This window comes from Emys orbicularis, chromosome 7, assembly GCF_028017835.1.
Source record: "Emys orbicularis isolate rEmyOrb1 chromosome 7, rEmyOrb1.hap1, whole genome shotgun sequence".
In the NCBI taxonomy this organism is placed as follows: Eukaryota; Metazoa; Chordata; order Testudines; family Emydidae; genus Emys; species Emys orbicularis.
In genome coordinates, this window is record NC_088689.1 from 86,886,575 (window position 1) to 86,910,483 (window position 23,909).

Below are 23,909 nucleotides of genomic sequence, written 5' to 3' on the forward strand. Positions count from 1 at the left end.
ACTCAGATGGATAACTGGAACACAGATTAAGTGACTTGTCCAAGGTCATGAAGTCTGTGACATAGGCAGAAAAGAATCTGGATCTCCTGGATCCAAATCCAGGGCCTTAACCACAATGCATTTCTTCCTCCCTTCAGTGTGTGCAAAGACTGATCTTTAGGGAGATCAAAACCAAAACAAGTATATAATGCAGGCAGTATAACACCAAGTCTCTGAATGAGAATCCATAATACAGACTTTAATTCTGCAATATGAATGAGTTTGAAGGCAAGGGTCTATATGGGATCTAGAGTTTATTGTGTCCCTATAAATGTTTCCTTGAGGTATTAAGTTGGTGCATGAATTGTAGATATAATCATAGATTCATAGAATATTAGGGCTGGAAGAGACCTCAGGAGGTCATCTAGTCCAATCCCCTGCTCAAAGCAGGATCAACCCCAACTAAATCATCCCAGCCAAGGCTTTGTCAGGTGGGGCCTTAAAAACCTCTAAGGATGGAGATTCCACCACCTCCCTAGGTAACCCATTCCAGTGCCTCACCACCCTCCTAGTGAAATAGTGTTTCCTAATATCCAACCTAAACCTCCCCCACTGCAACTTGAGACCATTGCTCCTTGTTCTGTCATCTGCCACCACTGAGAACAGCCGAGCTCCGTCCTCTTTGGAACCCCCCTTCAGGTAGTTGAAGGCTGCTATCAAATCCCCCCTCACTCTTCTCTTCTGCAGACTAAATAACCCCAGTTCCCTCAGCCTCTCCTCGTAAGTCATGTGCCCCAGCCCCTAATCATTTTCATTGCCCTGCGCTGGACTCTCTCCAATTTGTCCACATTCTTTCTGTAGTGGTGGGGACCAAAACTGGACGCAATACTCCAGGTGTGGCCTCACCAGTGCTGAATAGAGGGAAATAATCACTTCCATTGATCTGCTGGCAATGCTCCTACTAATACAGCCCAATATGCCGTTGGCCTTGGCACACTGCTGACTCATATCCAGCGTCTTGTCCACTGTAATCCCCAGGTCCTTTTCTGCAGAACTGCTGCTTAGCCAGTCGGTCCCCAGCATGTAGCAGTGCATGGGATTCTTCCTTCCGAAGTGCAGGACTCTGCACTTGTCCTTGTTGAACCTCATCGGATTTCTTTTGGCCCAATCCTCCAATTTGTCTTGGTCACTCTGGACCCTATCCCTACCCTCCAGCGTATCTACCTCTCCCCTCAGCTTAGTGTCATCTGCGAACTTGCAATTAATCCCATCGTCCAGATCATTGATAAAGATGTTGAACAAAACCGGCCCCACTTGATACTGGCTGCCAACTAGACATCGAGCTGTTGATCACTACCCGTTGAGCTCAACAATCTAGCCAGCTTTCTATCCACCTTATAGTCCATTCATCCAATCCATACTTTTTTAACTTGCTGGCAAGAATACTGTGGGAGACGGTATCAAAAGCTTTGCTAAGGTCAAGATATATCACATCCACTCCTTTCCCCATATCCACAGAGCCAGTTATCTCATCATAGACGGCAATCAGGTTGGTCATGCATGACTTGCCCTTGGTGAATCCATGTTGACTGTTCCTGATCACCTTCCTCTCCTCCAAGTGTTTCAAAATGGATTCCTTGAGGACCTGCTCCATGATTTTGCCGGGGACTGAAGTGAGGCTGACCAGTCTGTAGTTCCCCGGGTTCTCTTTCTTCCCTTTTTAAAATATGGGCACTATATCTGCCTTTTCCCAATCGTCCGGGACCTCCCCCTATCACCATGAATTTTCAAAGATGATGGCCAATGGCTCTGCAATCACATCAGCCAACTCCCTCAGCACCCTTGGATGCATTAGATCTGGACCCATGGACTTGTGCACATCTGGCTTTTCTAAATAATCCTTAACCTGTTCTTTCATCACTGAGGGCTGCTCAACTCCTCCCCATAATGTGTTGCCCAGCAGTCTAGGACAGGGGTAGGCAACCTATGGCACATGTGCCAAAGGCGGCACGCGAGCTGATTTTCAGTGGCACTCACGCTGCCCGGGTCCTGGCCACCGGTCCGGGGGGCTTTGCATTTTAATTTAATTTTAAATGAAGCTTCTTAAACATTTTAAAAACCTTGTTTACTTTACATACAACAATAGTTTAGTTATATATTGTAGACTTAGAAAGAGACCTTCTAAAAACGTTAAAATGTATTACTGGCATGCAAAACCTTAAATTAGAGTGAATAAATGAAGACTCGGCACATCACTTCTGAAAGGTTGCCGACCCCTGGTCTAGGAGCTGACCTTGTCTGTGAAGACCGAGGCAAAAAAAGCATTGAGTACTTCAGCTTTTTCCACATCATCTGTCACTATGTTGCCTCCCCAGTTCAGTAAGGGTCCCACACTTTCCCTGACCGTGTTACAAACATACCTTTAGAAACCCTTCTTGTTACCCTTCGCATCCCTTGCTAGCTGCAACTCCAATTGTGCCTTGGCCTTCCTGATTATACCCTTGCATGTTCTAGCAATATTTTTATACTCCTCCCTAGTCATCTGTCCAAATTTCCACTTCTCATAAGCTTCCTTTTTGAGTTTAAGCTCACCGAAGATTTCACTGTTAAGCCAAACTGGTTGCCTGCCATATTTACTATTCTTTCTGCACTTCAGGATGGTTTGTTCCTGCGCCCTCCATAAGGCTTCTTTAAAATACAGCCAGCTCTCCTGGACTCCTTGCCCCCTCATATTAGCTTCCAAAGGGCTCCTGCCCATCAGTTCCCTAAGGGAGTCTAAGTCTGTTTTTCTGAAGTCCAGGGTCCGTATTTTGCTACTCTCCTTTCTTCCTTTTGTGAGGTTCCTGAACTCAACCATCTCATGGTCACTGCTGCCTAGGTTGCCACCCACTTCTACTTCCCCTACCAATTCTCCCCTGTTTGTAAGCAGCAGGTCAAGAGGAGCACGGCCCCTAGTTGGTTGCTCCAGCAGTTGTACCAGGAAGTTGTCCCCAACACTCTCCAAAAACCTGGATTGTCTGTGCATTGCTGTATTGCTCTCCCAGCAGATGTCAGGGTGATTGAAGTCCCCCATTAGTACCAGGGCCTGTGATCTGGAAACTTCAGTTAGTTGTCCGAAGAAAGCCTCGTCTACCTCATCCTTCTGATCCGGTGATCTATAGCACACGCCCACCAAGACATCACCCTCGTTGCTCTCGCCTCTAAACTTAACCCAAAGACTCTCAACAGGCTTTTCTCCAGCTTCAAACTGGAGCTCTGAGCAATCATACCGCTCTCTTACATACAAGGCAACTCCTCCACCTTTCCTCCTGTACCTGTCCTTCCTGAACAGTTTATACCCATCTATGACAGTGCTCCAGTCATGTGAACTGCTCCACCAAGTTTCTGTTATTCCAGTCACGTCATAGTTCCTTGATTGTGCCAGGACTTCCAATTCTTCCTGCTTGTTTCCAAGACTTCTTGCGTTTGTGTACATGCACCTAAGATAACTAGTATGAATCAGGATGCTTCCGTCTTGTACCGTCCTCCTTGTGTTTCCTCCCGGTATCCCACTCCCCCACTTACCCCTGGGTTTAGGTCACCATCCTCCGGCAAATCTTGTTTAAAGCCCTCCTCACTAGGTTAGCAAGCGTGCCTGCGAAGATGCTCTTCCCTCTCTTGGTTAGGTGGATCCCATCTCTTCCTAGCAATCCTTCTTCCCATGGTTGAAGACTCCAAAGCCCTCTCTCGAGCTGACCCTTGCAATTTTTAGCTTTATCCGGATTGCTGCATAACCCAAATACCCATCCCTACTAAGGTGAAACATCTCAAATGAACTTGGGCTGTAATGAATGGCTTAATTGGGAGACAGCCCATTAGTCTGAGTATGAAGCCAGAATTTCAAAGTAGAACTTGACCTCACTTCTCAAAGTAGAGCTAATGTTTTTTTCAAGAAGTGCATGGTGCCACTTAGGATGCTGAACTACCATATTGTGTGAGTGAGTGATTGTTTTTTGTTTTTGTTCTTTTTACTTTAGAGACTCAGGACATAGAAATATGCCTTTTTTAAATCATTAATCAGCTGACAGTCTCACAAATGTGGGCCGATTGACAGACGCAAAAGGGCATTTTACCGCATAAAACCATTTTTTTTCTTCCAGAAACTAATTCCGAAGATTGAATTCCTAGAATTGAGTCACAATGATGTGTCGCTAGTAGAGAATTTACAGGTCAGTGACATTATTGAGGATTCACTTTTGTCTCCAAAGTCTTGGGATGTGAGAGCACAGAGCTGCTTCGTTTGGACTCTGGTATTGGCTGCCTTTCTCATGAATAGTGTATTAACTGTAAAGATTACATTCTGACATCATTAAAAACAATTTGAGCTGGCTCCCTCCATGTCCATGCTCCACCATATACTACTTTCAGTCCTCCATTTTCCCTCTCCTGTATTTTTTTTTCTTGTTTCACCAGCTCCCCTGCAGTTCTTATCACTTTGCATAGCAGCCAGCTGGCAGTGAAGGCAATGTGGCTCTGTAGAACTGAGCCAGGGGGATCTCTCCCTCCCTACATGGGCCCTCGTGGATGAATGATACCATACACACATTTTTTAGCAATGCTGGCTAGTGTGCAATCTAATCTTGCACACAGCTGGGGTGAGCCTTAGCACAATGTCTCCAATAGATGTTGTTTAATTTGACTGAATTGGTATGTGATGTTGCTGTTGTGTTCTGGTGTTGCAGCATCTTTACAACCTCATTCATCTGGACCTATCCTACAACAAACTTGCATCGTTGGAAGGTGTTCATACAAAACTTGGGAACATCAAAACTCTGAATTTAGCAGGAAACCTTCTGGAAAGGCTATGTGGCCTTAACAAACTGTACTCGCTAGTCAACCTGGATCTTAGCAGCAACAAAATAGATCAGGTAACTGATTAGCTTCATTGCAACAATAAAATTAATTTTAACAAATTGTCCTTCAGATTATGGGCAATTGGTTTCAGAGTTAAAATACAGATATAATAGATTTTTGTGCTTGCAGCATTATTATAGTTTTCCTGTTGTATACACTATATACTTTAGTCTACACACTTACACATATGCTCGCTTTCAAAGAATGCAAATTTGAGTGACACCTATATTTATATGCAAATACTTTCAGATTGACGAAATAAGAAATATAGGAAGCCTTCCATGTTTAGAAAAGGTGGTCTTATCCAACAATCCTTTGAGCATCATTCCTGATTACAGGACCAAAGTGCTAGCCCAATTTGGGGACAGAGCCTCAGAGGTAAGCCACATGGAATTTTTATTTGAATTCAGTACCTAAAAATCTTTTTATTTTCTAAAATCTGTAGAGAAAACAAGTGGCTAGTTCAGCTTTTTTTGCACAGCTGTTAAATTTGCAAAAATTCCCTTAAATGTTTACTATGTGTTTGTAGAGGTTTTCTGTTTTAGAGAATGAAACCAACTTACTCTTGACAATGTCAGTTATGGGAAGAAAACTTAAAGCCTTGTGTGGGTAGAGAAGCAGCACATTTACATTTGAACACAGTTTTTGCTACAAAGGTGTGAAAATAGCTTTTCTGGCATTTTGAACTTGTCTCAGTCCTTTGAGAGTAAGGGTGGGGAGGTCTGGTTTTCCATGAAAAGTAACCCTACAGACGTACTTAGTTTGCCATTATGGTACCATATTACTTTAAATGTTCGTATTAGTATAAACAGTCAGTCAGTGGTCATCTCAAAATAGTGGCGGTGTCTTGCTTCAATTAGTGCATCATTCTTTCAGTATTGCTACTGAGGCTTAACCAAGCAATTTGTCTTTATGGATTTTCTTCAGGTCTGTTTGGATAATATCAGTACCACAGAAAAGGAACTTGACACTGTAGAAGTGTTGAAAGCTATTCAAAAAGCAAAGGAGGTTAAGTACAAACTGAATAACTCTGATAAGAAGGTGAGTTTTTAAGAGGGGGAGGATCAGGGGCTAGAAACCTTGTAAAGTAAAACATGGACAATGTGGTGCTTGAAGAAAAAAAAAAGACTTGTAGATGTTAAATAATATCTCAAATTACTCTTGCATCTATTTGGCTTACTAATGAAGCATCTATATTGTAACAACTTCTGCAAAACATGCTTTGCTTGCTTGTTTAATGTCTGATGCACTTTAAATGCAGCAATTTTGCACATTTTTCCTGTTCTGTTCCTTTAACTTCAGTAATGTCTTCTATGTCTTCCTTTCTGTGGTGGTCTGGCAGATGGGGAGAAGGAGGGATAGATAGAATGACTTCACAATATACAGAGTGGCTAACTTGATGAGAAGCACAGCTATGCTGGTCCATGTTACAAGTTGCAAAGTCCATTCAAAGATGATCACTAAAAACAATTTCCACTGGTTATGCAGTAAAGTATTAAAATAATTTTCTAAAAGTCCCTCCCTGTTGGCACTGGTGGGGATTTCTTTGATTTTTTTTTTTTTTTTTTTTTTCTTGGAGAAACAAAATCAGGCGAGACCGTCCCACCTCTGAGACAGTGCCTGCTCTATGAGCTAGGAGTGCGATTCCCTTGCTCGGGTACACATATTCACACTTGTTCTCATTGAGCTAGTGCAAGTATAAATAGAAGTGTAGCTGTGGTAGCATTGGTCGCAGCAGAGTGCATACCCACCAGTTTCTGGCTCTTTTGTTCTTGGCACATCTCAGCTGTGCTGCTGCTACCTATGCTACTGCCATTTGTACTCCGTAAGAGCTAGTGCAAATGTGTACATGAACAGGGGAAGCACACCCATCTCTTGTAGCGTAGACATATCCTGAGTACCTCTCACCTGCAGTTAAAGTATGTTTCAGGTTTGCACTTTTGACTGTGGCTGTGAGGCCAGTTATAACCAGACTGTCCAGAGTTGGCAATAGAAGAACTAGCAGAAGTTGCTCTGTCCTTTTAGTCACTCATCTGACTTGTGAAATGCACTGTTCCATCAGTCTAGATATAACAACTAGTTAATATTATCAGTATAATCAAAATGGCATTTTCCAAAATGGATCCTTATAACAGGATTTCACTGTAACAGAAAATAAAATATAGACTTGAATGGATGTGAACTGAAAATTGTTAATGACAGCTGAGCTTTCACAGAAAACAAGCCACATGATTATGTGGATTTGTTTGAGTTCTTGGATCTAATATTTGCTCTGTATGTTTGTCAGTGGTGCTAGATTCTTGTTTCTTTAACCACTACATACTTTCTTTATTAGATCAGTGAGGACTCCAGGCTCACTGCTGCCAGCTCCAAATCAAACTGTTCTTCTCTTACTGTTCATCCTTCCTCCTCTTCTCTGCCTCGTCCTATCAGCTCCAGCCAAGGTAATCATGTATGTATCGTGCTGCTGGGTTGGGCCTCTTGGTCCTGTTTTTCTAGGCTGCATTGATATACATGAAGTTTATATACTGAATATGGGGCTTTGTCAGCATCAGTTGAAGCGTAAAGGCAAATGGGTATTGTCCCAGACATCTAAGCTATATTTATATTGGCAAAATTCTGACCTGTAGTTTTCCTCTGGTGGTATTAACTGTGGTAGCTGTAGCATAAACCTGGTGCAAATCTTTTTACCACTATATCTAATCCTGCTGAAACCACTGGTGGAGGACTACACATCCAGCTTTTCCTAATGTAGATAAATCTCTAGTGCCCTAATGGTAAACCTTTATGTACAGCAGTGCTTTAAAATGACTTTTCTTCCCTGTTTGGTGTTGGGATATTAAGAGGGAATTGATGTGGTGGTAGTTCCCATATTGCTTTTTGACAAGAGACACAGTTAAGTCAGGAAACCTGAAAGAAGGTAGAAAAAGAAGGGGAGCAGAGAAAAACATCAGTAGTAACAATATTAACTTGAGGGTTATCACACTGATTCTAACCCTGTGATCTCAGTATACCCACTGAGCCAAAATCCTTTTGACAGATGTTCATAAAAACAAACCCACTGCATAAATGTGGCATACACAAAAGGGCTTTGTGTTCTATGTACTGCTTTTGCAGCAGCCATTAACACTATTTATAGAGCTATGCTCATTCCTGCTGATTTACAGGAATGCTGATGCATGACTGAGGATAAGTGAACATCACTGAGCTTTTTTGGCTTCAGTTGAGTTAGAAACACAGAAAATGATTAAATGGAAACAAATGGTAGGGGTTAAGACTATTTCTAATTCCTTAAGATGGTATTGCAAACAAGGGAGTACGTCAATTGTATGGGTTGGGATGGGAAGCAGTTGACCCTTTTCCTGTAAACATTTTATTCCGGGTGAGGGAGGTGAAAGTGTCCAAAGCTCTTGCTCCCATTCTGGGAAAGAACAAGATGTTACCAACATTTCTGCAAAATCTCATGAGGTTTCCCCAACATCATCTTCTATGAGAAGGCAAAGATTGTTATGATAGCACTCACATGATTATTTGTATGTGACCAATATAGGAATAGACATATCAAAGCAGACTTGGTTACCTTTTTATGTACTTCACCTAACCTTTCAATCTATTTTAGTTTTCTTTTGTAATCTACAGATTAAATGCAGTCAATTTTTCTAAACTCTGGACAGCTGCTACTTAATTTGTGTTAGGTATTTTGATTCTGTAATTGCTTTTCCATGTACTAAAGTATTCCATATTCTAGGTCATTTCTTGAGAGTGGACTTTTTGTTATAATATATCAACATGTAGCTTTAGATGGGCATCCATGAAGAAGTAAAAGGAAGGTGGGAAATAGCTGCAAAAATTGGAATTAAAAAATTGCTGGGAAATATTTAGGTTTATTCTTTTTCCTGTTATTGTAAATGATTAGGAGTATGTTAAATTGTGGACTTATTGACTGAAGTGCTCAGTCATCTTGTAGAAATTTGCTGCAAGAAAGGTAGTGAAAGGATTGAAATTTATTTACCTTAAATCTTTAGTAAGTTGTTTTAGTAACAAGATGGGAAAGGCTAAAATTAAAAAAAAAAAGAGTTGGAAAAGAAGTCCAATAACACAGCTGGCTACTATTGAGATCAGTTTATAAGACTTAATAATTGTAAGTATTTGGGCATCCTGAAAGGGGATTTTTAAAATCTCACTTGATTTTAAGAATTCTAGTTAGAAATTTTGAAATCATAGAATATCAGGGTTGGAAGGGACCTCAGGAGGTCATCTAGTCCAACCCCCTGCTCAAAGCAGGACCAATTCCCAACTAAATCATCCCAGCCAGGGCTTTGTCAAGCCGGGCCTTAAAAACCTCCAAAGAAGGAGACTCCACCACCTCCCTAGGTAATGCATTCTAGTGCTTCACCACCCTCCTAGTGAAAGTTTTTCCTAATATCCAACCTAGACCTCCCCCACTGCAACTTGAGACCATTGCTCCTTGTTCTGTCATCTGCCACCACTGAGAACAGCCGAGCTCCATCCTCTTTGGAACCCCCCCTCAGGTAGTTGAAAGCAGCTATCAAATCCCCCCTCATTCTTCTCTTCTGGAGACTAAACAATCCCAGTTCCCTCAGCCTCTCCTCATAAGTCATGTGCTCCAGACCCCTAATCATTTTTGTTGCCCTTCGCTGGACTCTTTCCAATTTTTCCACATCCTTCTTGTAGTGTGGGGCCCAAAACTGGACACAGTATTCCAGATGAGGCCTCACCAATGTCGAATAAAGGGGAACGATCACGTTCCTCGATCTGCTGGCAATGCCCCTACTTATACAGTCCAAAATGCCGTTAGCCTTCTTGGCAACAAGAGCACACTGTTGACTCATATCCAGCTTCTCGTCCACTGTGACCCCTAGGTCCTTTTCTGCAGAACTGCTACCCAGCCATTTGGTCCCTCGTCTGTAGCAGTGCATGGGATTCTTCCGTCCTAAGTGCAAGACTCTGCACTTGTCCTTGTTGAACCTCATCAGGTTTTTTTTGGCCCAATCCTCTAATTTGTCTAGGTCCCTCTGTATCCGATCCCTACCCTCTAGTGTATCTACCATGCCTCCCAGTTTAGTGTCATCTGCAAACTTGCTGAGAGTGCAGTCCACACCATCCTCCAGATCATTAATAAAGATATTAAACAAAACCGGCCCCAGGACCGACCCTTGGGGCACTCCGCTTGAAACCGGCTGCCAACTAGACATGGAGCCATTGATCACTACCCGTTGAGCCCGACGATCTAGCCAGCTTTCTATCCACCTTACAGTCCATTCATCCAGCCCATACTTGTTTAACTTGGCGGCAAGAATACTGTGGGAGACCGTATCAAAAGCTTTGCTAAAGTCAAGGAATAACACATCCACTGCTTTCCCCTCATCCACAGAGCCAGTTATCTCATCATAGAAGGCAATTAGGTTAGTCAGGCATGACTTGCCCTTGGTGAATCCATGCTGACTGTTCCTGATCACTTTCCTCTCCTCTAAGTGTTTCATAATTGATTCCTTGAGGACCTGCTCCATGATTTTTCCAGGGACTGAGGTGAGGCTGACTGGCCTGTAGTTCCCCGGATCCTCCTTCTTCCCTTTTTTAAAGATGGGCACTACATTAGCCTTTTTCCAGTCATCCGGGACCTCCCCCGATCGCCATGAGTTTTCAAAAATAATGGCTAATGGCTCTGCAATCTCATCCGCCAACTCCTTTAGCACCCTCGGATGCAGCGCATCCGGCCCCATGGATTTGTGCACGTCCAGTTTTTCTAAATAGTCCCGAACCACTTCTTTCTCCACAGAGGGCTGGTCACCTTCTCCCCATACTGTGCTGCTCAGTGCAGTAGTCTGGGAGCTGACCTTGTTCGTGAAGACAGAGGCAAAAAAATAATTGAGTACATTAGCTTTTTCCACATCCTCTGTCACTAGGTTGCCTCCCTCATTCAGTAAGGGGCCCACACTTTCCTTGACTTTCTTCTTGTTGCTAACATACCTGAAGAAACCCTTCTTGTTACTCTTAACATCTTTTGCTAGCTGCAACTCCAAGTGTGATTTGGCCTTCCTGATTTCACTCCTGCATGCCTGAGCAATATTTTTATACTCCTCCCTGGTCATTTGTCCAATCTTCCACTTCTTGTAAGCTTCTTTTTTACGTTTAAGATCAGCAAGGATTTCACTGTTTAGCCAAGCTGGTCGCCTGCCATATTTACTATTCTTTCTACACATCGGAATGGTTTGTTCCTGCAACCGCAATAAGGATTCTTTAAAATACAGCCAGCTCTCCTGGACCCCTTTGCCCTTCATGTTATTCTCCCAGGGGATCCTGCCCATCTGTTCCCTGAGGGAGTCAAAGTCTGCTTTTCTGAAGTCCAATCTAATTATCAGTTTCACTGTTAAGCTTGTTACTACCAAGAACTGAACTGCAGTCCCTGACACATTGCTTTTATGAGCTGTATTCTTTGCTCTTTCAAGACAACATCTGTTTCCATGATATATTAATCACATTAAATGTTACAGTAAATTGCTTACGGGAGAGATGTAAGTAGCTAGACAGGAAACAATATACCAGAAATAATGCTTTAGCGGCCTCTTAGCTACTTTTGTTCCCTACATAGTTAAAGCAGTATTTCCCCTGAAGAAATAACTTTTTTCATCTGAGTTGGGAAAGAATATTTGATTTGACTTTATGATCTTTTAAAGCCGATCTAGAAAGTTGCATCCATAACTTTTGTGCAAGTCCTATACTTCACATCAAGAATTACAATATCAATAAATGGTCCACTCGTTTCTAATCATTAATTAAAAGTATTTATATGAAGTGCCGATATAAAACAATCCTTATCATTGGTAGCATTGAAAAATTGATCCACTATATCACGTGAATAAACACTATTAATATTACATAGAGCTTCCCATACAACCCTTGCTTATACACACTCAGGCAATGTAGTTTGGACAGCTAATCCTTCTGTAACTCAAATCAGCTATTCTGAATCAGGTAAAATAACGGTTTAGGATTAGTATTTTGGATACCAGCCACATTTGAGCTATCTGAGTATGTGTGTATGTGAAGGGTTTGGATTTGGTGGGATTTTGTAGCTGTAAACTAGTAGAACATAAAGTTGTGAGAGAAAATCACAAAGGAAGCACTGCATTTTTCAGTATTGCTCTACCAGCCAATAAACGTTTAAAATACATTATTCAGATTACTACTGAGTTTATTGTACCAAATGTGGAGGCTAAATTCAATCATTTGTTTGAAAGTCCTGCTCTAAGGGTATGTCTACACTACGAAATTAGGTGAATTTATAGAAGTAGATTTTTTAGGAAGCGAGTTTATACAGTCGATTGCGTATGTCCCCACTAAGCGCATTAAGTCGGCAGAGTGCATCCACAGTACCGAGGCTAGCATTGACTTTTGGAGCGTTGCACTGTGGGTAGCTATCCCACAGTTCCCGCAGTCTCCACCGCCCATTGGAATTCTGGGTTGAGCTCCCAATGCCTGATGGGGCAAAAACATTGTCGCGGGTAGTTTTGGGTACATGTCATCAGTTGCCCCTCCTGCCGTGAAAGCAACGGCAGACAATCGTTTCACGCCTTTTTTCTGTGCAAACGCCATACTGCTTTCAGCAGACAGTGCAGTAGGACTGCTAACCGTCGTCATCCAACCACCGCTTCCGCTGCAACTCTGCTCTCCTGGTGCCATGAATCCACCTCGCAGGTCCTCTCGTCGTTCTTTATAAATATCTATTCTCGTGGCATCCCGTCATCATCCACCGCTTCCGCTGCAACTCTGCTCTCCTGCTCTTGCCTCGATAGCGAACTTCTCCATGTTGTCTGTCATGGGCTCCCAGTAACGTGTGTTCTTCATCAGGAAATGTGCGCGGTGCCAAACGTCATCATCCACCACTTCTGCTGCAACTCTGCTCTCCTGCAGACGCCATACCACGGCAAGCATGGAGCCTGCTCAGCTCACCGCTGCTGTTGTGAGCATTGTAAACACCTTGCGCATTATCCTGCAGTATGTGCAGAGCCCGCAAAAGCAGGTGAGGAGGTGATGACAGCACGATCACAATAGTGATGAGGACATGGACACAGACTTCTATCAAAGCACAGGTCCTGGCAATTTGGACATCATGGTGGTAATGGGGCAGGTTCATGCCATGGAATGCCGATTCTGGGCCCGGGAAACAAGCACAGACTGGTTGGACCTCATAGTGTTGCAGGTCTGGGATGATTCCCAGTGGCTGCGAAACTTTCGCATGCATAAGGGCACTTTCATGGAACTTTGTGACTTGCTTTCCCCTGCCCTGAAGCACAAGAATACCAAGATGAGCACAGCCCTCACAGTTGAATTACCGTTGGGGATGTTGAAATGCCTATAGTTATCCTTGGGGACCCAGCCTACCCCTTAATGCCATGGCTCATGAAGCCATACACAGGCACCCTGGACCGTAGTAAGGAGCAGTTCAACTATAGGCTGAGCATGTGCAGAATGGTGGAAGAATGTGCATTTGGACATTTTAAAAGCTCAGTGGCGCAGTTTACTGACTAGGTTAGACCATAGCGAAACCAATATTCCCATTGTTATTGCTGCTTGTTGTGTGCTCCACAATATCTGAGAGAGTAAGGGGGAGACGTTTATAGCGGGGTGGGAGTTTGAGGCAAATCGCCTGGTGGCCGATTACAGTGTGACAGTTCTGTTTGTTTCTCCTTGATGAAAACCTGCCCCCTGGGTTGAATCTACTTTCCTGTAAGCTAACCGACCTCCCCCCTTCGATCACCGCTTTCAGAGGCAATAAAGTAATTATTGTTTCAAAATCATGCAACCCTAAGCGGTGGTCTGTGCTCCTGCTGCCTTTCCTGAAGCTCTACCAGACGCCTGAGCATGTCGGTTTGCTCCCACATTAGGCTTATTAGCCTCTGGGATGGAGATGATAGGAGGAGCGTAGAAACATTTGCAGCTGCGGGAGGAAAAAAAGGGAGAGTAGTATTTAAAAAGATACATTTTAGAGAACAAAAGGGAAGACTATTTCACACTGAATCAAGCGATTCACATTACATAGCACATGTGCTTCACCCCCACCCCTTCCACCCCCACCGCGTGGCTAGTATCAGGGAAGATCCCTCTCAGCCAAACACGAACAGCTCAGCATGAACGGGCCTCCACCCACCGCGTTGGCAAAGGCTTTTAGAGTACCTCCAGGAGAGCTTCATGGAGATGTCCCTGGAGGATTTCCGCTCCATCCCCATACACGTTAACAGACTTCCAGTAGCTATACTGGTTGCGAATGCATCCCAAATCTTCAGGGCAAATTAAACATTAAACACGCTTGCTTTTAAACCCTGTATTATATTTACAAAGGTACACTCACTAGAGGTGCCTTCTCCGGCTTCATGGTCCGGGAGCCCGCTTTGGGAGAGTATTGGCTCCAGGGTGATGAACAGTTCCTGGCTGCTGGAGAAGGGATTCTCCGCTTGCCTGCTGCACAGATTCTTCTCCCCCTACAGCGATCCGATCCAGTACCTCCCGTTCGGTCCATGCTGGAGCTCTTTTGCAATTCTGGGACTCCATGGTCACCTGTGCTGATCAGCTCGCCACGCTGGCCAAACAGGAAATGAAATTCAAAAGTTCCTGGGGCTTTTCCTGTCTACCTGGCCAGTGCATCTGAGTTGAGAGTGCTGTCCAGAGCGGTCACAATGGAGCACTCTGGGATAGCTCCCGGAGGCCAATACCGTCGAATTGCATCCACACTATCCCAAATTCGACCCAGCGATGTCGATTTCAGCGCTAATCCCCTCGTCGGGGAGGAGTACAGAACTCGATTTTAAGAGCCCTTTAAGTCGACAAAAATGGCTTCGTCGTGTGGACGGGTGCAGGGTTAAATCAATCTAACGCTGCTAAATTCGACCTAAACTCGTAGTGTAGACCAGGGCTAAGTGCAGATCTCAATGCAGCTACTGATGCCGCCATAGTAAGACTTAAATTCACCATATAAACGGACTTCCTTTGATTGATACATCTATTGTATGAAACTATCCTCTACTGTATTAATGACCGCTTGTCAAGTTTTGCTTAGATATTTTAAGAATACTTGTCATACAGTTGCAGTTAAATAATGTGTTTTGGTTTTGTTTTAACATTCTTTAAGAGCTATTTGTATTTGTTCTAGAAATAGTTTGTAGAAAAACAGCCCTAGCTAGCAGTTTATCGCCATCCAGTAGTTCGACTCCTACAGACCATACAGTTACCCAGAGATGCTCTGAAATACTAGACTCTAGATACAGAAATCAGGTAACTGCAATTCTCTTCCCATGTCTCTTCTGTTTAAAAATTGTTTTTAATTTGTTTTTTCCTGGAGCAAAAACTCTTGTTAAAATAATCCACAGCAGAATTTTCCTGTTAATCTGATTATTTCTATACTATGTGATCTGTTGTAATGGGGCAAAGAAGAGTTAGCCCCAAATTACTTATCAATTAAGAGATTTCAGTTTGTAAAATACTGAAACTAAATATTTTACTCTGAACTTTTATAATAAATTGGTTATAAAATCAGTTTTCAACTTTTAAGCAAGATATCTGAGGGCTAAAGGCAAAGCCACTACCTGTCCCGCTCTAATGGACTAAGAACTAAAGACCTAATTTACAGTAACTGACAACTTTCAGTCCCGTGGACACTTAATACTGACTTTCAGGAGTTTTCTCCCACCTGAACTGAACATAACTCTTCTGTAGTGCTAGAGGGCTTGGTCCACCTTCTAATATTTTAGAACCACTCAAGTAGTGTATGGAGTTGTAGAGAACAGGAGTGTAGTGTCCTGAGCTTGCTTCACAGTACTTGCATTGTGATGTTGCAGTTCAGTGCCATGACATATTGACATAATGTCAGTATTACATCACCATCACTAACATCCACCTAGCTGCTAAGATTGGAGGGTGGGGCTTTCTCTCTCTGCCGCTTCTGTCTGGTTGCTTGAAGGTAGGATGGATGGTGGGGCGGGGGGGGATAGCTATCCTCTTGCTGCTGGGTGGGAAAAGTTTCTCTTTTGTGCTGATAGAGAAAATCAGGGTGGCTTCAGTTTTCCCCATCCAGTCTCCAGGGTCTTGATGGCTCCTTTACCGCTTTTCATTAGTTTTAAGCTACTTGCATTTGTTAAGCAATGTTGGGAGCATTCCTGAGTAGGGGGCTGAGTCAGCTGGCACCTTTGATTTGCCACTGGCTTAGAGTAATCTTCAACAAGTCACTTTATCTCTCTATGCCTCCCTTTACCCATCTGCAGTAAAGTTTTGCACGGCATAGCATCCTTCATCCAAAGATCTCAAACTGCTTTTCATACGCAGTCTCAAAACAACCCAGTGAGGTAGGTAAATAACCATTTTACAGGTGGGGAAATTGAACCAGGAATAGAACCTATTTCTGCCTACCTCATGAGGTGTTCAGGGTGCTTGAAGTAATGTTGGCAAAATATTTTAAGGTCCTCTAATGAGGTCCTTTAAGTGAAAATTAATTACCAAGTAGTGCAAGAGGCATACCAGCCAGACCTTTGGATTCAACTTGTTGATCTGACAGACTGTAAACAGCTCAAGAACCCTATGTTGATTAATATTGTTCTATGACTAAACCCATGTTTACTGAAGTTTGTATGACACTTCTGTTCGTTAAATACAACATGACAGCTCCTTGACCTTCCTTTCTTCTCCTTAGGTGCCTACTTCTTTGTTGGACTTATCAAAAGGATATGGAAGAGGTCATCACATTTGGTGAGATAAAATGACTAACTTCTAATATAAATCTGCTTATAATAGTTGGCTAATGTCTCTGGACACTGTGTGTGTCTCTGGACACAGTCCTGGCCTTTAAAGCAGAACATGTTCCCGTTTCTGGAACTCTGGCCGTATTTTTCTCAGCTTGAAAATTTCTTCATGAAATTTCATCAAAGTTCTCTTTTGAACTGTGGGATGTATTTGAAAGTCCACAACTGCCTCAGTGGCTGTATAGTGGAGTGGTCAAATGACAAGGTGCCATCCTGCTTTAATACTGATTAAACTATCATTACATGTGTGATGATTAAATTTATTAGGGATGAGGAAGAGAAGATAAGTGAACACTTGAGTTCCTCTGTGTACTTGTCAGTGCTCTAAGGGTTAAGTTACACCAGTCTTATGTTTAAAATTGGTGGCTGAAGAACACAGATTCTGTACAAACTACACGGTGTTACACTTTCTCTTGAAGTGATTGTATAGGCTTGAGAATCAATGTCTTGATACACAGTAGAAAAGGTCTTGGATAGATATGACTCCTCTTAAACTCAACCTTACACTTACTGTTGTTTTTTTCTGTTTCTGAAGTTTGGACCATTCAGATGAAGAACATGGTGCATTGCCTGACCCTTGTAACACCATCATCTTGCCTTTTACCTGTATGTCATACACTGCCACCAACCAGGATTTTATCCAGCACCTTTCCACCTTGATAGCACAGGCTTTGCAGAGATCACCCCCTTCCTCTACTGAAATAGAAAACAAAGGGAGCCCTGTGAGTGATTCCAGTGTCACGGATAATGAAGATGGCTATTTTGAAATGGGACTTGGAGACCGGACTTTCGAGTTCAGTGCTACTTCAGATATTGCCCCACCAGCTCCAGATAGCACAAGAGCAGAGAGCATAGACATAGTCAAAGTTCTCTGGAGTTTTTCTATTCAGGTTCATAAAGGAGGAGCCAGGCAGTTTGCCTCTTGTTTGGTTTTGACTGATAGTGTAGTAGCTGTGTTTGAGATTCCTCATCAAGATTCAAAAGGCAACTGCCAACATATCCCAGCTGCCTTGAAACTAGCACTGTGCTTTCCATATACAGATCTTACAGAGTTTGGCTTTCTCATGCCAGAAATATGTTTAACCCTCAAGGTGAGAAATAATGACAACTGTCTGTTTGTCGTTTCGGACTCCCAAAATCTTCAGGACTTCTATTCCTGTTTACAAACATGCTGCTCTCAAAGCTGCACATCCCTGTTTTCAAGTTCCACATTGTACTGTGGCAAAGCAAGCTTGCAAGAATTTGTCTACCAACTGATGGGATTTTATCACATTTCACCAGATGGCATGGAGATAAAAGGTTGCTTCCCAACTTACCTTGTTTACAGTAATAAAACTGATGTTCAGAAAGCCTTGCGTCTACCAGAATCAGTGGATGATAACAGAGCATGGTCTGACCATGCCCTGTGTTCTGCACTTTATTCCACGTTGTATAAATCTGCTGAACAGAGTCACTATGCATTCCATCCTTGTTGGATATTTCTGACACCCCAGCATTTGCACATAGTAAAGGTTGATTTTAATGTGATGCCAGCTAAATGTATAGACTCAGAAGATGCAAGAAATGTATTCAAGCTGAGCAGGATTCCACTGGCTTCTGTTGTGTTGCATCCGACCAATCATCCCATCCAGCAGAAAGGGTCATTTTCAGATGGACATGTGCTAGAGTTACTCATTGGACACAAATTTGTTACAGCAGTATTTGTTCTACCTCATGAAAAATTCCATTTTCTAAGAATCTACAGTCTTTTGAGGACACTTCTGCAGGACGTTAAAACTATAGTTATTTTGAAAGCTTCCAACAGTTTGGAATCAGTAAGAAATCACCTCTTGGATTCAAAAAACAGACACGGCCAGACAGCAGGGTAATTGACTCCCTTAAAATACATACGGTGCAGCATTGAAATTAACGTTGCCTAACCAGCACAATGTTACTGGAAACTTAGGTTTAACCGTGCAGCAGGACCTGGGTGTATGAGAATCAGGCCCCTAGTACTTGTAGTGACTTTCCTTTCGCTCTGGATACAGGCTTATACAATATCAGTTGACAGTTTATACCTGCTGCTCAGCTTTATGTTTACAACCTATTGTATGCTATTGTGAAAGGAAGCTTTGCATTTTGCCTGAAACCTAGTAGAAGGAAAGCAAACGACAGAGGTGTTAAAGTAAAATAATTTACGTAGTGAACAGGAACTCCATTGAGACAAGATATAGTATGCTGCTACTAAGCCCACAAATCTCTGTTATGAACTACTGAGTGGACTTTAAAGTATGAATGTTGCTTATGTGGGGAAAAAACTCTGCATCTCTACTTGTTAGTTACAGTTTTTGAGTGTGCATTCTGACGTGATGTTTCTTGGTCTCTTCTGCCTCCTAGCTTTTGCAAGCCTTTTTTGACGCTATCATCTTTATATCCATCTGAATTTCTGATGCAGAAAATTACGGAAGATAACCAAATTCCAGCTTATCTTCCAATCTCTTCATCTCTTCAGTATGTGGCTGGGCTAAAAGGAAATGCGATTGTGGAGTTTTTCCATAACAGCGTTGCTGAGGTATTGTGCGCAAATTAGGGACACTTTATGCAGCCTACCATCAACCTTTTAAAACTAGAAATGTATTTAAAAACCTTTCTTGTTCAAACTTAAACCCAGAACGTAATAGATACTCCTAAATCTGGACGTTACTAATCAAGACCCCAACCCTGTAACTGCTTCCAATTGAGTGAGCCCCTATCCTGAGTCTCACGGAAGTTGCTGGGACCCTACAAAGCTCCGGGTCTGGCCGCAAGGTGCTCAGTGCAGGATCAGTACCTAAATTAATGTCATATTTGTCTTGGAAACAGTGTTTCTCCAAGGATGCAGCTCTTTTTTTCAGTAAGAGTTAAGAAAGTTACAAACAATTGGTAGGATGGGCTTTGAGGGAATTTAGTTGCGTGCCATTCAGGTTTCACTGGAAGAGTCTCTTAGGGCTTCTTAGGTGATGCTTGTGTATAAATACAGAATTACATAGGCATAGCTATTGCAATTCCAAAAAGACTGGCTCTCTCTGAGTTGATAAATCTAATATCTGATACCCAAGTGAATATTAGGCCTGGTCCCCACTAAGCCCCCACTTCGGACTAAGGTACGCAAATTCAGCTACATTAATAACGTAGCTGAATTCGAAGTACCTTAGTCCGAACTTACCGCGGGTCCAGACGCGGCAGGCAGGCTCCCCCGTCGATGCCGCGTACTCCTCTCGCCGAGCTGGAGTACCGGCGTCGACGGCAAGCACTTCCGGGATCGATCCGGGATCGATTTATCGCGTCTAAACCAGACGCGATAAATCGATCCCAGAACATCGATTGCCTGCCGCCGGACCCTCCGGTAAGTGTAGACGTACCCTTAGTTGGGATGTTAATAGGTTGGATGTCCAGCTTGAAAATACAACTCTTAAGTCATTTTGCTGTAGTTTGAAAGAAAACTCCCTATGATCAGAATGAAAATGTCAGTTGAAAAGCTATTCAAACTTGCAGTGAACACCAAAGAATTTTTTTCCTGACTAATTATTTAAAGTGCAGTTAACCAGACTTTCAGTAGAACTTACTCAGTCTACATGATACTCAATTCTGCAGTTCATAAGTCTTCGACAGTGGTTTTAGTTTAGAACCTGCAGACTTTTTATGGAATGAGATCAAATTAGGAGCTGTTAAAATAATGGTTTAGAACAGTGTTTCTCAGATTGTGGGTCCCGACCCAAAAGGGGGTCACAAGGCTATTGTAGGGAGGTTGCAAGATCACAAAAATATTGCTGGGAGAAGAGGGAGCTGAAGGGGGAAGGGAGATACAGCAGCAGCACAGAAGTAAGGGTGGCAATACCATAAGTGTGCTCCTAGGAGTATGTACAATAATTTGCTATCACTTTGGGGCAGGGGAATCATCACAACCTGAAATATTTTCAAAGGGGGGCCCAGAAACCCTGATTTAGGAAATTGAAACAGCAACATTGTGGCAAATGTTGGATAAAGGATTTGTGAACTCAATTTGGTTTTACTGAATTTGGAAAAATCATTAGCGTAGTTTCAACAGTTGTCAAGTGTTCTGGGCATAACATCTAAGAAACTATGCCAGTAAGTTAATGTAGTAAAATGCATTCATATCTACTTCCCAGTATAACGTCTGTCTGAGGTAATTGCTAGTCATGTTTCCTCCTTTTTTCATAAAGCTGCTTGAAACTTATCTCCTCAGCAGTATTTGAAGGTTTGTGTTGCTCTTTGAGATATGGCAGGCATTGTGAACTTTACATTTACTTACAGAAGCTCCTTAACTAGATTTTGTGGGCATAACTCTGCCAGGTTTGCTGGGTTTAGATTTTTTTAATAGTTCTTCGTCAACCCTGTGAAACTTGGAGTCGAACAGTGTGGTAGGCTAGACCACAACAAAAACTTCCTGTCACCCATTCTCAATCTCATGCACACTAGAACAGTTTCACGGACAATTCTTCCGATACAGCTGCACTCAGCAACTTTGGGGAAAACATTATCACACTTTTGTGTTCATATGTTAGTTTTGCATTGGTTTACCAGGAAAAGCAGTTCCCAAAAGCTGTTTCTAGCAAGTCAGAGGTGAAGATGTGCAAAATTAAGCAACATAATTTGTCTTGCAGGTGGAAAACGAAGAGCTGAGACATCTTATGTGGTCTTCTGTTTTATTTTATAAAACTCCTGACACGGAAGTGGCAGCTTGTGTGATGCTCTCAACAAAAGCTATTTACTTTCTGTTGGATGATTCTGTAACTCATACTAATGAGCATCAGTTGGGTAAGACAAAAAGGGTTAATTTTGAATCTCTAATAAAGTTGCAGGGTTAATTGGTAAGTGAGCCTCTATCGTCACACTCTTCTTCCTTTATATTCAAGGTGATTTTGATTATCACTCTTATTTTTGCAGCCAAGGGACCCTAAACATCCCATCATGGGTTTTTTCAGGCTCGCCCTTTGCAGCATGCATGCATGCCTGGGGCTTTACCTTGCAATAAGGATCCAGCACTGCACCTCAAATAGCCCCTTCTCCATGACGTCTGTGCATGCTTCTTTCTGATGTTACTTAGCAATCCCCAGCATCTTCTGCGCAATTGAAATGCCATTCCATTGCCAGCAGTAATATGTGACAAGCCTAAGGGTTGTATTATGCCCCTCTGTCATGTGAGTAACTTATTGACTACTTGTCAGTGGGAGTTGCATGTGGTTCATGGGCACAGTGTGGCCCTGAGAATGTGACATGCTCTCAGCAATATTTGCCCGTTCGAGGAGCAAAACACCTCAATTGCTTTTGGTAATGGGTCTCCCAGTCCGCACTAGCTGTTTACCACATGATGGTCTTCTCAGGAGTGAGGCTTCATATTTTTAGATTGAGGTTGTCTAATTTTATTTTGATTATGTATAAGCCATTCCTTGAATGTGCTCATCTTCAGAAGGCAAAGTACATGTTCTGCCAAAGAATTTGCAGAAATGGAGAAAGTAACGAACTCTAAACACTGAATATAAGTAGGTTATGTTTTAATGGCTTATCTGGCATCGTTGCTGAGTAGAGATCATCCAGCTCTTTAATCTAGTTGTGCACAAGTAGAGATTTCCCAGCATGATGATACTGTGGCTCATTGTAGATCAGTGGCACGTGTGATGGATGGGTTTCTTCTGGTTTGGGCAAGAATAAGACTTCTTCATAAACCTCTTTCCTCTTAACATTCCTCTGTTCACTCTGGCATGTGCATTTTAGGCCAGATTCTTATTTCAGGTTTATTACCAGAGATGAGGTTCAGAGCTGTAGTTTGCCCCAAGAAAGCTATTAGCTACCATTCATAAAGTGTGGTATCTTAGGACTAGTCTCTGCCTTTGAGTGCAGCCTGTGTCCCATGTGTTTAGTGGTCCTGTGCCTTTGTGATATACTTTGAACTCTAAGAAAGTTTGAAAGCAAGTTCTATCATCCTCATAGATGGTGACGGGGGAAATTTTTCACTGAATGCAGTATCATCTCTCCTTTCTGAGTTTCTGGAATGTATCTGCATAAAGAAAGCTTCCAATATTAAATGAGTAGTCATTAAAGAAAAATGCTTTTCAAGGGTTTGTTTCAAGCACAAAAGTGGAGAAATTTATAATTAAATTTTTAATAAAGATCACTCTAAGATCTGAATGTAATGATCATGTTTGTAGTCTAAACTTATCATTCTTCCTTTTTGTGACTTGCTCTTTATCATACTATATTCTTCATTCATTAGACTTTTGGAACCAAGAAAACTCAGATTGTGAAAATAGCTCTTTCCACCTCTCTTGCTGCTTTGTGCTAAAACTTAACGATCTGCAATCAGTGAATGTTGGACTTTTTGATCAATATTTTCGAATTACTGGTGAGTAACATTTTATGCTGTAGATTTTTCTAGTTACAGATACTACTGTCCTCTTGATTCCATCCCTGTCTTCACTTCACTCTTGATACGGAGGACCATGTTATCCTGCTGTCTTTTTATAATTAACACATTTCCAATATGTTAACGTTTATGATGTCACACTGGTGCCACTATATAAATAAGCGTGGCTGAAAAGACTGTCCACTTCCAGTGGCTTATGTTGCCCAAATAATAATTTTGGGGTGTGAAATTTTACACTTTCCTCACCTAAAGTGAAATAAAATGTGAGGAAAATAGTCACTTCAGCCATGTGTAAAACATTCAAGGAAAGCAGGAGTGAACATTTTCCAATTGAATGTTTCATGTCTTTTTGCACTTTGATAAAGATTTGAATTTAAAGTATGCCTGTGTACAGCATAGTGCACTCAAAGGATTAAGTGATCAGTGAATGCAAATGGTGTGCTCTGCATGTTGAATATGTTTTTCTTGATTTGTGTGCATAGTGGGTTGAAACTTGGAAACTTGTAGTCTTGTTGTGATGCATTAGTGGAAGTGTTTCACCACTAGTGCCTTTGCACTTAAGATGTGTAGGCAGATAACCATGAACTACTACAAAATGATGGTGCTTATTGAATCTGTGGCTGTAGCTTCATTGAAGCAAAAAGCAGAAAATGATTTTATGATGATATTTGGCTATTGCCTCAAGACTTGAATGGGCAGTAATGGAGATAGTAATGAACTCTAAACACTGAATATAAGTAAGTTATGTTTTAATGGTTTATTTGGCAGGTTTGCTGAGTAGAGCTCATCCGGTTCTTTAATCTAGTTGCACACAAATTGAG

General features: G+C 42.2%; 1 protein-coding gene across 1 annotated transcript in view; it reads left to right on the top strand.

The window, feature by feature from the left end:
- NISCH (nischarin) overlaps nucleotides 1–23,909 on the top strand; it is a 60,790-nt gene that overhangs the window by 32,296 nt on the left and 4,585 nt on the right. The window contains exons 9-19 of the mRNA XM_065407307.1: nucleotides 4,119–4,187; nucleotides 4,701–4,886; nucleotides 5,122–5,250; nucleotides 5,800–5,913; nucleotides 7,208–7,316; nucleotides 15,044–15,165; nucleotides 16,577–16,632; nucleotides 17,221–18,549; nucleotides 19,062–19,236; nucleotides 21,329–21,482; nucleotides 22,939–23,067. Coding sequence (XP_065263379.1) covers nucleotides 4,119–4,187; nucleotides 4,701–4,886; nucleotides 5,122–5,250; nucleotides 5,800–5,913; nucleotides 7,208–7,316; nucleotides 15,044–15,165; nucleotides 16,577–16,632; nucleotides 17,221–18,549; nucleotides 19,062–19,236; nucleotides 21,329–21,482; nucleotides 22,939–23,067 — 2,572 coding nt within the window. The remainder of the gene's footprint in view (nucleotides 1–4,118; nucleotides 4,188–4,700; nucleotides 4,887–5,121; nucleotides 5,251–5,799; nucleotides 5,914–7,207; nucleotides 7,317–15,043; nucleotides 15,166–16,576; nucleotides 16,633–17,220; nucleotides 18,550–19,061; nucleotides 19,237–21,328; nucleotides 21,483–22,938; nucleotides 23,068–23,909) is intronic.